Source organism: Candoia aspera, chromosome 5 (assembly GCF_035149785.1).
Source record: "Candoia aspera isolate rCanAsp1 chromosome 5, rCanAsp1.hap2, whole genome shotgun sequence".
Classification (NCBI taxonomy): Eukaryota; Metazoa; Chordata; class Lepidosauria; order Squamata; family Boidae; genus Candoia; species Candoia aspera.
The window spans coordinates 96,972,473-96,986,802 of record NC_086157.1 but is presented as its reverse complement, the minus strand read 5'-3'; the positions used below and the strand labels follow the sequence as shown (position 1 = coordinate 96,986,802).

The following is a 14,330-nucleotide window of genomic DNA, read 5'->3' as shown; positions in this document are numbered from 1 at the left end:
AAGTTAAACCAGAGTGCCCTTGGAAGAACTAGTAATGAAGTTACAATTTCAATATTTGAACACATAATACAAAGACAAGTCAATGGAGAAGACCCTAATGCTTGGAAAAATGGCAATTATAAAAAGCTGACAGAAGACAAAGTGTCTAGATATTATTATAAATGACACAAGCTGGAGTTTACAAGAACTCAAACACTTACTAACAGTCTTGGCAAAATGATGTCCATAGGAATATGAGGAGCGAGAACACCACCACATTTGGAAGGAACCAGTTTAGGGAAAGTGACTTGGAGCATTTTTGCAAACAAGTCCTATGCATAAGAAGATGCAAAAGGTCATATAGGGATAGGAACGGGCAAGTGCCTGGAAATGTATGTCTGTATGTCTGTGTGTGTGTTTAATTGCATTATGTAGGCTATAGAGTAGAATTACAGTTAATGAGGATTCAGTTTATTAAAGTATTTTTCTAATTCCAGTTATAAATAAATATATATATGGAAAGACCCAATAATTTAAGTAATTTGTGTATGTTTGATATAATTGATATAGATGAAGTTAATTAAAATAACTAGAATGTTCACTTGGACTGTTTTCTAAAATGGTTAACAGTACCTTTAAATCCTGAGTAAAATATATTGTAAAATAAATAATTCCCTCATTGCTTACAAACATATGTACAAAATGTTGGACTACATGTTAAATATTTCTTTGATGGATACCCTTCTATGTATGTGCAGCAACAGAAGAACTTGACACAGAGAATGAATTTTTGTTGCCACCTGTCTTTGGAGAAGAATACGAGGAACAGCCAAGACCTCGAAGTAAAAAGAAGGTATAACCTATATTGTTATTAGAGTTATAGAGATAAGTAGTCTCTTCTTTGGTAGTGCCTACTAGTGATGGGAGTCTGATGACTGAACCTTGAGGGGCAATGAAGCAGCTGATGTTATTTTATTTGCTGTGTGTCTTACCAAGGACTTTTGATATCCATTTAATAATTTATGGTGTAAAACAGACATTGAATTGTATATATTCATGAACACAACTAGTTTAAGCGTCTCAAGTTTATCTCACAGTATCTGCTTCATAGCTGGTGCCTATGGCTTACTTGGATCTCACCTCTCTATAATAAATACTAGAATAACTGGTTGTTCAGTGTTAATAAGCACTGTTAATAAGCAAAATCTATTTTGATGGCAGGGAACAAAGAGAAAAGCAGTGTCAGAATACCATTCTCAAGATGATGGCTCTGAGAACTCAGAGTGCAGTTTTCCTTTCAAGTATGCCTATGGTGTAAATGCATGGAAACACTGGGTAAAAACTAGGAACCTAGAGGAAGATCTGCCAGTACTAGATGAACTGAAATCAAGTACGTATCTCACTTCACTTTAAGTCTTCAGTTTAAGACATACAGACAGTATGCTCCATCCGATAAGTCTGCGGAGCTTGGATCTGGATTCAGATTTTGTTTTTGTAATGGGCTTACTGGGATTGTGATAAGCAAGTTATATCTTCATCTTCAGAATCTGATCAGTCAAAAGAGGTCATAGTATGTTATCTCAAGAGAACTGTTTTTAGTGCAAAGCCGCTAAGCATTTTGCGTACCATAGAAATTAATATTTTAAGTGAAAAGCCCTTGCTATATATCTTATGTTTGAGAGAAGTTTTTATGGTGATATTTGCAATATTTGAATATATTTCCTTTATTTTGTACTCATCTGCTGGGTGCTTTATTTTATCAATAAGAGACAGCATTACATGATACCCTACATTTCCCACTACAGCAAAGTCAGTAAAATTGAAAGAAGATATAATATCACATACTTCTACTGAGCTAAATTTTGGGCTGGCACACTTTGTAAATGAAGTCCGAAGACCAAATGGAGAAAACTATGCACCTGACAGTATCTATTATTTGTGTCTTGGGATTCAGGAAGTGAGTAATTTAAATATTAGATAATCTGCATGTGGTTGCTACATTTTTTCAAATGAATGTGATTGACAGAACATAGAATTATCAGTTGAATTATTAGTTGCATTTACACTTCCTACAAAGCCATGGTTTAATGACATGTAGATCAATTGGAATGAACAGAAGCAGGTCCCAGGCTTATGTACTTTCTCTCCTCCCAGTGTTCCATGGGCTGGAGAACTTACGTTTGGCCTTTCTTACACTCCCTGAATTTCAGCTTGTTTTTGCATGCCATCTGGGGATCATGGTTTATAACAAGCTCTGGCCAGTTTCAGAACAAGGCTCCTTCAGGTCATGTGTTTTGGGGCTGACTTGTTGCAGGATCCTTAGAATAGAATAAGAGATTGTGTAAAAATTGCTCCCTATCTCCTTGAATGAATCCCAATTTCCTTACATGGATCAAGCCAATTAATAGTTAAACTGAGACTGATTTCTTAGCCAATTACTTTTTTCCATATGCATGCAAAAGAATAGACTACATCAAGAATAGTTTGGCAGTCTTTTTTGCTTGAGTATACTAACTTTTATGTTCCTCCTTTTCTATAGTACCTGAATGGGAGCAATCGAGAAGATAATATCTTTTTGGATACTAATTATCATACATTTGTGCAGGAAATCAATAAAATACTCAGAAGCTGGCAGCCCAGCATACTTCCAGATGGTAAATTCATCTCGTTTTGATCATTTTTGTCTTTGTGGCTCTACGTTCCTTAAGCAATTCAGGCCCGAATAATGCATGACTAATCGTTACAAGTGCTATAAGAATATTGGGATTATAGGCACAGTTTAATCTTTAGTTAATTTGTAGGGCTAAGGAACTTGGTCTTAGATGTATTACATGTTTTTCAGCTTAATATAACTTCTTCTTTATTTTCTTAGTTTTATTTTTTTATGTTGGTAGATGCAGGCAACCTGCTCTGCTTAGGTTTGTTTACAGGCTGATTCTTTTTTTTTTTCATCTGTCAGGCTCAATATTTTCTCGAGTTGAGGAGGACTATCTCTGGAAGATTAAACAGCTGGGATCCCATTCTCCAGCTGCTCTTTTAAATACACTATTCTACTTCAACACCAAGTATTTTGGTCTGAAAACAGTGGAGCAGCACTTAAGACTTTCCTTTGGCACTGTTTATAGACATTGGAAGAAGAATCCTCTAACGATAGAAAGCAAAGCTTGTCTTAGATATCAGGTTTCCTCCCTGTGTGGAACAGATAATGAAGGTATTGAGAAATTCCAAAATGAGTGTTTTGTCCATGGCTGGCTGGGGAATTCTGGGAGTTGAAGTCCAGACATCTTAAAGTTACCAAAGTCAAGAAACACCACTGTAGAAAGACATTGGTGCCCCTGTGATAGTTGGATGTGATTTTTCCTATTATACATTGGTCTCTTATCTTAAGCAGAGGGGTATATCTTGTGCAGCTTCTGGAAAGAAAGCAAAATAATACAGGACAGTGATTCAGTATTGTTCATGCCAACACAATTGCTGGCAGCACTTCTCCACAGTTTTCAGAGATTAAATTCAGGCTCTACTATATGCCGAGTATAAACTTTAATTCGGAGCTTCAGTCCTTTCCTGTAGCTGTGCCAGTGGTCATAGCAACTTAAGGTTATTGATCTCATATTAGATAACATTTTTCTTTTATTGTTTACACTTTAAATGTCACTCATCTTACCTCTATTTGTCCTCATATTAACCAGGCTCACACATAATAACGAAGTCATATAATTTGCTTGGTTTTGGTTTAGTATATTATGTGGTTATGGCTTGGTGTTATAGACTATGATCAGTTCAACAAGCCATGTTTAACTCAATCTATTGGTGGAATTAAAAACAAGTAAGCTAAATGGCCAATTATTTTTATGGGGCTGAGGTGACAGAACTGTGTTACTGAATGCTGCCAACTAGGGAGACTGATGAATTAGAATAGTTTATTTGGTTTAAATAGCAAATTTAAATGAAATGTAGAAAAGTGGATTCTCAGCTTATTCTGCCAGATAAAATGCTTGTGGGAATATAGTCTTCATTCAGGAAGGGAAAGGAAAACAACTGTAACTGGGATTTAGGTTTTTTTGTCTTTTCCTTGATAACACTACACAGTTAAAAAATGACTGGTGAATTTGCTGAAAAAAGGCTTTTACTGAAAAAATATTCCTGAATCTCCCTTTCACGGAATACAGTGACTGCAGCGTCACAGCATTATAGCAGTTGGTCTTGTATTTAATTCAGTTCACTTTGTGATATGATATGTCTATTTCTAAAATAATAACAAAATCAATATATTGTATTATTTCCCTGTTTTAAAAGAAGATAAAATTACTACTGGAAAAAGGAAGCATGAAGATGATGAGCCAGTATTTGAACAAATGGAAAATACCGCAGATCCTTCTAGATGTCCTGTGAAAATGTTTGAATGCTATTTATCTAGAAGGTATTTTTTTAATCATAATTGTGTCTGAGTCTGTATATGGGCATTTTTTCATTGGGTTTTAGAGTTTCTAGTGGTGGGCTCTTGAAAACATTCCAAAACAAGGAAAGCATAGAACTACATATTAATTCTAACATCATTCATATTCAGTGATAGCCTCTGCTAAACTGTCCTATCTCCCAACTTTCTTCTATATTAAACAATCCTGTTTGCAAACATACTTTGTAGTGTCCTAGATGTTCACACAGTCAGCTGTTTCATGCTTAGCAGGGCTGAAGCTCGGAATACTTTGCTGTTCCTCCAGGTTTTGGAGCAAACAAAATCCAGACTAGGCAAGAAGGATGAGGCTGGAACACATCACCCCTTCTCCCTATGTTCCCACTCTGCACTTCTCCCTATCTTCCCACTCTGCACTTCTCCCTATCTTCCCAGCACCTTCCCTTTCCTCTCTGCCCTGATTGTCTCAGTACCGTCTCCCTCCGGGGCCCCAGTGTGGCATATCCCCTTGGCCCACCTTCCTCCCCTCCTCTCAGCCACTGCCATCAGTGGCCAAGCATAACATATCCCACTGGTGTGCCCATCCCAACAGCCATCATTACTGATGTCCCAGCATCCCTCCAGCTTCCTCAGCCACTGAAGTCCTTGGTTTTCCTCTGCTCCTAACTGAACCACTTTTGCCAGAACAAACATACCTGTTTTGTTTTATGCATGTGCCAGTCCCCATAGCACAGTCCAAAATACCTGCAACAAGCGTATTTCAGTTCAGGCGCAGACCACCCAAAACCAGCTATTGCAGGGACAGAAATTTTTGCATATCCCTACGTTGTGCCCACATCTGTATTACTTCTAAAAAGCCGATACAGGGAGCATTGGACACACATTAGGAAGTTTGTAATAAGTAGAACATTATAAGTAAAATGTAAATTGTGTTTGCAAATTAGATTTCCTTCTCTTTCTAAACAGGGTTATGATGTCACTTTTTTATATCACTTCATGGCAGGAAAGCAAAATATGTACAAGTAGTCCTCGCTTAACTACCATTCGTTCGGCAGTTGTTCAAAGTTATGATGGCACTAAATGAATGGTATTTATGACTGGTCCTCAAAGTTATGGCCATTGCAGTGCTCCCACAGTCACATGATCAAAATTCGGGCGCTTGACAGACTGCCCACATTGAAGCGCAGGGTGCACTTCAACTCCCCCCACCTATCTATCTACCCCCTTCTCTACTGTTTTGGCCACCCTGCACTCTACCTTGAACCCCTGCCACCCTGCACTCCTGCTGCCCTTCACCCCACTGCCCCAGCTGACCTTCACCATCTTCTTCCTCCCGCTGCTGATGAGGCGCGCCTGGCCTGGCCCTTTGCGAGGCAGCTGCTGACTGTGTATGGCCTTCCCAAAGCCTCTTGTGGTCTAGCAGCTACCTCGCAAAGGGCCAGGCCAGGTGCGCCTCGTCAGCAGCGGGAGGAAGAAGATGGTGATGGTCAGCTGGGGGCAGTGAGGATGCAGGGCAGAGTGCAGGGCAGCCGAAAGGGCAGAGATGGAGGGGTGATAGGTGGGGGGGGAATTGAAGCGGAGGCGAGCTCAGTAGGGCAAGAGTGTGAGGTCCTTGACTAACGATGTCACAGTCTGGCTAATGACGGCAACCAGGACTACCAAAACTGCCGTCACTAATCAGTGCAGTCAGGTGATGTTTCCCCTAATGACCGCATCACTTAGAAACAGAAATTCCGGTCCCAATTAGTGTCATTAAGCAAGGACTACTTGTATAATGTCACTATTTTAGAAATCCAGATAGTGGGAAGAGAGTGTTTCACTGATACTCAAAAACCAATAGTTGCTGTCTGGTAAATAAATGTTCCTTCTTTTCTAACCTACCTCTATATTACACTTTAAACTGAGGTTGTACGCTGACCGTATATTTAAAATAATATGTGTACCTTGTTAATTTTGCCCTTTTGTTTTCCCTTTCAGCCCACCAAATCTCACGCAGAGAATGGATGTGTTCTATTTGCAGCCAGCTTGCCCAGTATCTTCTGAGAGTCCCATTTGGTATACCTCCACTTCAGTGGACCGCAATACTTTGGAAAATATGCTTGTACGGGTTCTTTTAGTAAAAGATATTTATGATAAAGACAATTACGAACTGGATGAAGACATAGATTAAACACTTCCCAAATTCAAGAAAACACAACAGCATTAGCTAGTCAAGCTGCTAGATTTTTATTATGGAAAAAAATATAAAACATTTCAAGTTTACTCTTTGTTTAACATGTTTTGTAGCAGTGTACCCTTTGCTGGGTATTACCATGTATATAATCTGTGAGAGAAAATGGCCATTATTCTGCATAGTGGTTTTAGGATACTTAACAAACACATTCATTTTTAATTATTATTTATTTGGTTAGATATGTTTGTAACTTTTTACATTGCAAAATTTGAATGAGAATGTGCCATGTGTAATATTTGGGGGGGAGGGTGTCATAGTAAGCAACATCCATATTGCACAACATCACTGTTGCAGAGCTTCCTTGAAAGAGTTGGGGCTTTTACTGGGTTCTGAAACCAGGTAGTTGTGTATGGATAGCACTACTAAAGTTTAGGACTTGCTGTGTATTTCTGAATTTTTTAATAAATTGTAAACTAATAGGTTTTTTACTCTTAGTTACTGATGCCTTATGAGGTTATGTAGAGAGGTTCCATCTTATGTACCAAAAATAGAAAAAAAGAGAATGCTGTCAATATTGATGTACTGTAATGTGAATCAATGCTGGTGAAAATTAATTTTTTTGGGTTGCTCTTATTAAAAAAAAAATCTTAGTATTCTTCCTTATTTGTGACTCTCTGAATTTGAACTTACAAATCCAGTGTATTTTAGATAAGAGCACAAGCAGGAAAAATGTATCCATTTGGATTTTGCCCTTGAATAGGATGAATACTGCAAAATTTTGTTTGAATTTTTACTTAACTAAAACACATATATCTTATTTTGTTAATATTCTTTATGCTTTTCTTCAGTATATTCACAGGAAGGCATACCCAAGAATAAATAAAACAAATGCAACAAAAATAAATAGCATGTAACAGCCAGTTAAAACCTGGCAGCAATATAACATAATAATTTCAATTGGAAGAAATAAAAACAGCTTTGACATTGAAAAGATAGCAAGGTAGGTGCTGAGAAAGCCCCTTGGGGGAGAAAATTCTATAAATTAGGCATCCACTGCTGATAATTGCTCTTCTATCTTCATTAACATAGGTTACAGCATAAAAATACATGCAATTCTATAAATGAAGTCCTTACTTTGTTGCATGTACTTATAAATTCATTTCTCTTCACTCTCTACAATCAGTGTTCCCCATCATGTGGAATATTTCTTGTGCAGGTGCAAGCTAGATGAAGGCTGCTGCAGAATTCGAACAAGTTCAGCACAAATGATACAGCAGCTGCATTTTGCCTTTTGTAAGTATCCCCACAGAAATGCCTTGCACAAAGAGTTCAGGGACGTGCAGCCATTTTTGCCTCTCATTACTGCTCGGTGGCTCCATGGAGTCCAATTCTGGAGAATTTGTCGAGTTTCAAGGATTGGCTTTTCAGGCAACAAGAGATGCTGCAGTGGGAAGGGTTGGGGCCCAGCCCATAACTAGTAGTGTGTGGCTCCATGGAGCCTCATTCCTTTTCATAACATTGCACCAGGGGCATCTACAGAGGTGAGAGTCAAATTAGTCCAGATGGTGGTGGCAACCACACAAAGTTCTGCTCATTTTTATGAGAGGAGTGGGGTGCCATCCTGACTTTTTTTGGATACTCCCCCTCCCCAATGCCTCTGGTATAATCTTATACTTGCACATAAGAATTATGCAGCTGTGTTTGCTTGTTGCTTGCCCCCCTTTTTAGGTTACATATTGTTGGATATATTTTACCAGATGTTTTCTTCAGTGCAGTACAGAAATAAAACGATTCTTGAAAGGGTGTCTTGCTGATGTCCATCATTTAGTAAATGACCAACAGTGGACCAGTATGAGGCAGAGCTACATAGTCTCAAACATGCTAGCTTCCTTGGAGTGAACATGGCAGGTAGGGATTGGCACTCATCATAAATGTTCATAAAAGGAGCCGTGATTTATGTAACTTGAAAATATTTAGTACTCCACCAGGAGGGCTCTGACAGATGTCCCTACAATAGAACCAGAACATTGAGGTAGAATGTCTACACTGTGTATAATGACTGCACATCCAGAATTATGGAAAAGTGATAGTAGTGACATTGGGAGGTGGGGTGGGGACACCACAACTGAGCATTTTATTATCTATGTGATTGCTTTTGCCACAAAGTTGTATTACTTTAAAAAGTAACAAGCTGATTTGTGGTACAAGCTTTCATGCAACACATCTCACGATGTGCTTATTTTTGTGTGCTTTTTTTTTCAGTTTAAGAATGTGCTAACAGAAATCAAGTGATAGACATTTTTCATTTCAAGGATGCTACTTTATCCCAATCACACACAATAGTTAGGGAGAAAGCAACTTTATTCAAGCCAGACTAACCAAAATATAGAGGTGATTCTTTTGAAACTATTGTGGAAATCAAAAGTCTAGCGCCTGTGTGGGGATTTTAAAGACACATCAGTGCATTGAAAACAAAACCATAACTGAAGAACAGAATAACATTAAGTCAAGAAAACACATAACCCCATGTTTTTACTCTGCATGGAGACTTAAATGTTAGCTATATTGATAATAGCATGCTAAAATAATCTTCAGGATTATATATTGAAAAAAATATGCCTTTTAAGATCCATACTAGAAATAGTGCAGTTTATCTTTTTTTCCCTGCGGTTCTTTTATTACCACTATGTCATTCTTACAGTAGGCATTAGAAGTTTCTTTAGTATCAGTTCAATGTGCTCATAGAAAAATAGCTAAAATGTATTATTTTCTATTGCAGTATTTTATTGCATCAAATTAATTACTAAAATAAGGAAAACTACATGCTGAAACAGTTAACATAATAATATAACATTGAAGTTCACCCTCCCACCCACACAGCTGGGGGGTGGGGAAGGCCCAGAAATTTGACTATACTATTTGAAAATGTTCTCTTTGCCTCTATCAGAAAACAGTAATTCAAATTATAAAAAAACCCATATACCAGAAATCCATTCTTGTAACTGAGGTACAGATTTGTCCTTCCAGCACTGAATGTTTTTTAGTGCTTTCCATGCCCAAAGAATCCATGGTTCTTGATGTCGGATTGATTCCAAATGCTGGGTATATAGTCAAGCAGAATATTTGTCTTTAATCAGCAAGGATCAATCTAGACTCTGATCTCAAACATTTTCTTAAGATAGCAATAATGATCTTCAAGTCTTTGAAGGGTATTTATCATATTCAGGCCAAAGCTCAAACTATTTTGATATGATACTAAACAAAAAGTAACAGTTCGAACAAGAAAAGCTGACAACTTGGAGCTCAGGGACATTTTTTTCCTTTGCTTTTAGATTACTATTCTAAGAGGCTCAGAAGTGTGTTAAATTCCTCTTCTTTAATGGAGGGACTTCAGTCAATCTGTGTTCAATTCTCCTTCAGTTGTGGTTCTGGGTATATAGTTTTGAGAAAATAAAACATGTTTGCAGTTTTTCACTGTATTGCGCAACATGCATGGTTACAAATAGTTACCAAGCATGGGTAAAGTCCCATTTTAACCCATGCCACATATGACTCTTTAACCTAGATTGCAGGCTTCACACGTTACCATCTTGGATCAGGATAAACCAGATGCTGTCCTTTAAAGTTATCCTATTTTATTTATGAGAATAAAAGATGGCAGCTGTTTTGAGTTTACATGGCATATAATCCTATAACCTTGCTTAAAGAGTTCCATTTGTGTGTGGTTGTAAAACAAGATTTGTAACTTTATCATGTAATTACAGACAAAATGTATTTCTTCCAGTGAAATATAACATTGCATATAGCTATATTAACAGACCCTTAACAACAACTGTATTTAAGTTATGAATTACTTTTTTGAAAAAACTATATCTATGCTCAGTTTACAAGGTGTGAATCCCACTAAAGTGCAACATGTAAGTTGTGCTTTAGTGAGTAACAAAAGTAACGCTTCTGATCTCATAGCCATGGTCTTCCCCCTCACCCTTACTTGGCTTTAACCATGGCGTAGGAGGTGGCATCTGTATCAACGTAAATTTGAGAAGGAAAGGTGGTTAACTCATAATTTCAGACTAATGAAAAACTTAGAAAAATCTGGGAGCCATGGTTAGTCCTGATGCAGAATAACCGTTGGTTCACATAGCATGATAATCCATAATGTGGGTTTCTTGGTTTTGGCTTAGCACAATGTATACACTCTGCAATATTACTCCATGGTTAACATAGATGCGATAAATGGGTACAGAATACAGAAGCCTCATGAAAGGCAGTGATGTCTTAGGTTATCAGAAATGCAATGTGTGTGCATTGAGTTGAGTATTGCCTGGCACATCTCTTTGATGAGAAAGTTGTTCTTTGCAGTAAAAGTGATCAGAATTTGCTGCTGATGTGTAGTTCAATTTCTGTATATAATTGTATTTGTTTATTTAATGCTCTGCTGTCTTTTTCCACTCAGTTTCTTAAAGTTTTGTTTGTTTCTCTATTCCAGTTTTATTGTCTAATTTTTTAAAATAAAATTTAATTTGCTCCCCCTCAAAAGAAGACTCGGCAGCTTAATGATGGTAAAAAAAACTGAGTGTGTAATACTTACTTTCAAAAAGTTCACCAGAAGCCATAGAATATTCATCCTCAACATTGGCCATCCTTACTGGTTGTTCTGGGAGTTTTAGATGAAATGTATCAAGAAGGTTCACAAAAACGTGTAGATGTTTAGAATTATATGACATACCAATACTATGGCTGCATTTGCATGACATACAAGTACGCACAAGGTGCCATTTTTTACCCAAATCTGCAACTCCTTAATTGTTGTTGTTCATCATGGTCTGTCAGATGCAGATAGATGTTCTATGTGCTTGTGTAAAGCCAGGTTCAGAGCCTACAACTTACAAAATAGTTTGGTGGAAGCTCCACTATAAGCATCTCATGGAACTCTTGTCAAGTCCCTTGATCTTCCCTCACCTCTCCTTACAATTGTTTGTCAGAATGCCTTGCCCTCCCATTACAGACATCAACCCTTTGGTTTAAGGCCTTAAGGATCCCATTTCACAAGTGACAGCAGAGTGGGAACAAATCCCCTCTCCTTTCACACAGCATATACTGCCTTCTTTGCCTTGCTGGAAATGACACAGTAAACTCTTGGAAGCATCACATAGGCTTGTCATAAATGTTTTTGTTTGTAAGCCATCTTTGGGAACTAGCTTTAAAGGCAGCAGACTCTGAAACTATTCTAGCCCCATTTTCTTCTGTAAGACCAAACATTTCCTGTGTCTTCCCAAAAGTGTCTCAAGGCTCCCTTTGATTGATCAACAGATCAATCAAATTCTTCACCCACAGGTGATTCTCAGGTCTCTAATCTAGTGGCACTGAGTTAGTTACGGTTTAAGAATTCAAACCCATCAAAGAGACTTGTCTACCCTATTTCAACTAGGGCAAAAAGAAAAATACAGATAAACATGCCACTTCTGGCTCCAGCAGCTTGACAACAGTGGCTTTCTCTGTCTTGGCTACTGCCAGTCCTACTATAGATGGATTCTCCAATTCATTCTGGCTCCTCTTCAAGCATAAGAATCGATATCACAAGGGAGATGCCAGACAAAACCCCTTTGATCTCCACACTGTTCTTATCCACTGGAATAGTCAAAACCAAGACCACCTTCATCTGTCTTGTTTGAGACTGTAGATGTTCAGTTCAATCATTCTGCTTCCAAAGGGGATGTCTCAGCTTTTGGTCAGTTGCATACTGTTCTGTTGTTCTAGGGTAGACCATTGGTCAACTTGGTAATAAAGCTTTTACAGTTCCAATCTGTGGGCCTGTACTCCTTGGAACAACACAGGACCGAAGTATACCATTACACATACTGGCCTTCCACTCCATACTCTTGAATTTCATTGCCTATTTCTGAATTTCATTGTACCTTGGATTGATGACATGACTGATGGCTTTTGTAAACCTCAATCTTACTTCATCTCCAAGACTGCATATCTGAGTTCCAGCCTGGTGTGACTTCTTCCCCAAATACTAGTATCTTATTCAAATTCATGGTCGTCCCTTCTGGGCAGATGATTCAGCAGTAAGATTGATGATACCCTGGATAGGGTTCAAAAGCATTGTACAGTAGTAAGCAAATAGGCATACTTCAGCAGTAGACCTACTTCATCACTCCCACAATTATCCTGCTCATCCTTACACAAAGCTATCAGTTTTTTCAATGGAAACGGTACTGTTCAATACCCAAGGGCTCTTGCTGGATATCAGCACCTTCATGCCCAGCACAACAGAACTGTATGGGCCAGCCTCAGGGCTCTAAGTGACATCTTTGACCTCTGTTTCCCTATGCTGGGCATTTGGGAATTGCTTTCCTCTTTTTCCAGGTATGTGGATTTCTCTAACAACCTTTGGGCTCTACTGATCATTTTGCAGAATTATCATACTAAGTTCTGGGCTAACCCTGAGGCATCTCGGGCATCTGCAGAGTTGGGTCAGAGGTTTCCCTCTTTCTACAAAAGGGAACAATTGAGCGAGTTTTTCTGAGGAGCTGTGCCTTTTCAAGGTATTTTATCATGCCAAGGAAGAATGGCACGCTTGGTCCTATATTGGACCTTTGCCTCCTCCCTCCCTCCCTCCCTCCCTCATTTTATGATTGTTTCCATCCTTCTCATCTTTCAGAAGGGGATGTGATTCACTTCTATGGATTTACAGGATGCATACTTTCGCATATCTACAGTACCTTATCTTACCTTTGCTCTTTCTGTTGTAGTTGATGGATCCATTTACCATTGGATATATTACCATTTGGCCCTCTGGGGCCCTGAGATTTTATTCTAAAAGTTTGGAACTGTTATGTTCTTCTCCCTCCAAGGTACAGTATCAATATGTTTCCTTATCTAGATTACTGTCTCTCTTTCCCAACTGAGCTCAGTCCATGGTTCTACAGCATTTTGACTTAGGTCAATTATGAAAAATCTTTCCTTCTGCATGCTATCCATTTCATTGAGGAAGTGATGGATACCATCACAGGAGAGTTTGAGATCTCCCACTAAAGGTCTCTGGAACCTTACAGATAATTTGTGCCAGTTCTATTCCTTTATAAGAACCCTGTCTCAGATTAAACTCAGATTATTTATTAATCGTATTTTTCATTTTTCTCTTCTGATGGGATAGGGTGCATATATGTTTGATCTGGAAACCCAAATCCTTATGTCATCCTCACAACATTCTTGATGCATATTTTTCTGACTAGCTTCATTTGACTGGGAGATAGGGGAAGATGGATGTAATGATTTGTGCGTATCCAGTGTTGCTTTTTTTTACACATGTGCACATACCATAACTGGCCTCCCATGCTAGCCATGATTTTATTATGGTTTGCTGGCTAAATCACAACTGGGTGCATTCAGACAACATGCTTAGCAGTTTACAAAGCATCATGGCTAGATAAATAGATCTGCTAAGCCATCACTAAACATACCAGATTATCACGTAGCATGTTGTATGAACCCATTCCTGAAACATTTTTAAAGCATCTTTGGCTACCTGGAACTGATTGTGGAGTTCTTTAAATCTGACCAGTGTTACCAGAACCAATCTGTCTTAACAATCTAAAATATCTATGAAAGTACAAAATGGAAAATAATTACCTTTCCCAAATATTAGTGCTCCTGACTTTCCACATTGATGCAAGCAGTTTCTTATGAACCTAATAGAAATCACTGACTGAAAGAGCTGTCATTCTGAGCAGACAGCTATATTTAGATGAAGTA

The 14,330-nt window shown here is 38.2% G+C and overlaps 1 protein-coding gene across 10 annotated transcripts in view; it reads left to right on the top strand.

The window, feature by feature from the left end:
• Positions 1-11,123, top strand: part of ZMYM2 (zinc finger MYM-type containing 2) — an 80,017-nt gene extending 68,894 nt beyond the window's left edge. For 8 of the 10 annotated variants that reach the window (XM_063305779.1, XM_063305786.1, XM_063305778.1 and 5 more), the window contains 7 exons: positions 738-832; positions 1,201-1,369; positions 1,785-1,936; positions 2,519-2,633; positions 2,939-3,190; positions 4,276-4,399; positions 6,371-11,123. In XM_063305779.1, the coding sequence (XP_063161849.1) occupies positions 738-832; positions 1,201-1,369; positions 1,785-1,936; positions 2,519-2,633; positions 2,939-3,190; positions 4,276-4,399; positions 6,371-6,563 (1,100 nt within the window). In that variant the 3' untranslated portion in view covers positions 6,564-11,123. The remainder of the gene's footprint in view (positions 1-737; positions 833-1,200; positions 1,370-1,784; positions 1,937-2,518; positions 2,634-2,938; positions 3,191-4,275; positions 4,400-6,370) is intronic. The other 2 variants (XR_010068100.1, XM_063305784.1) reach the window with 2 other exon arrangements.
• Positions 11,124-14,330: the final 3,207 nt, after the last annotated feature.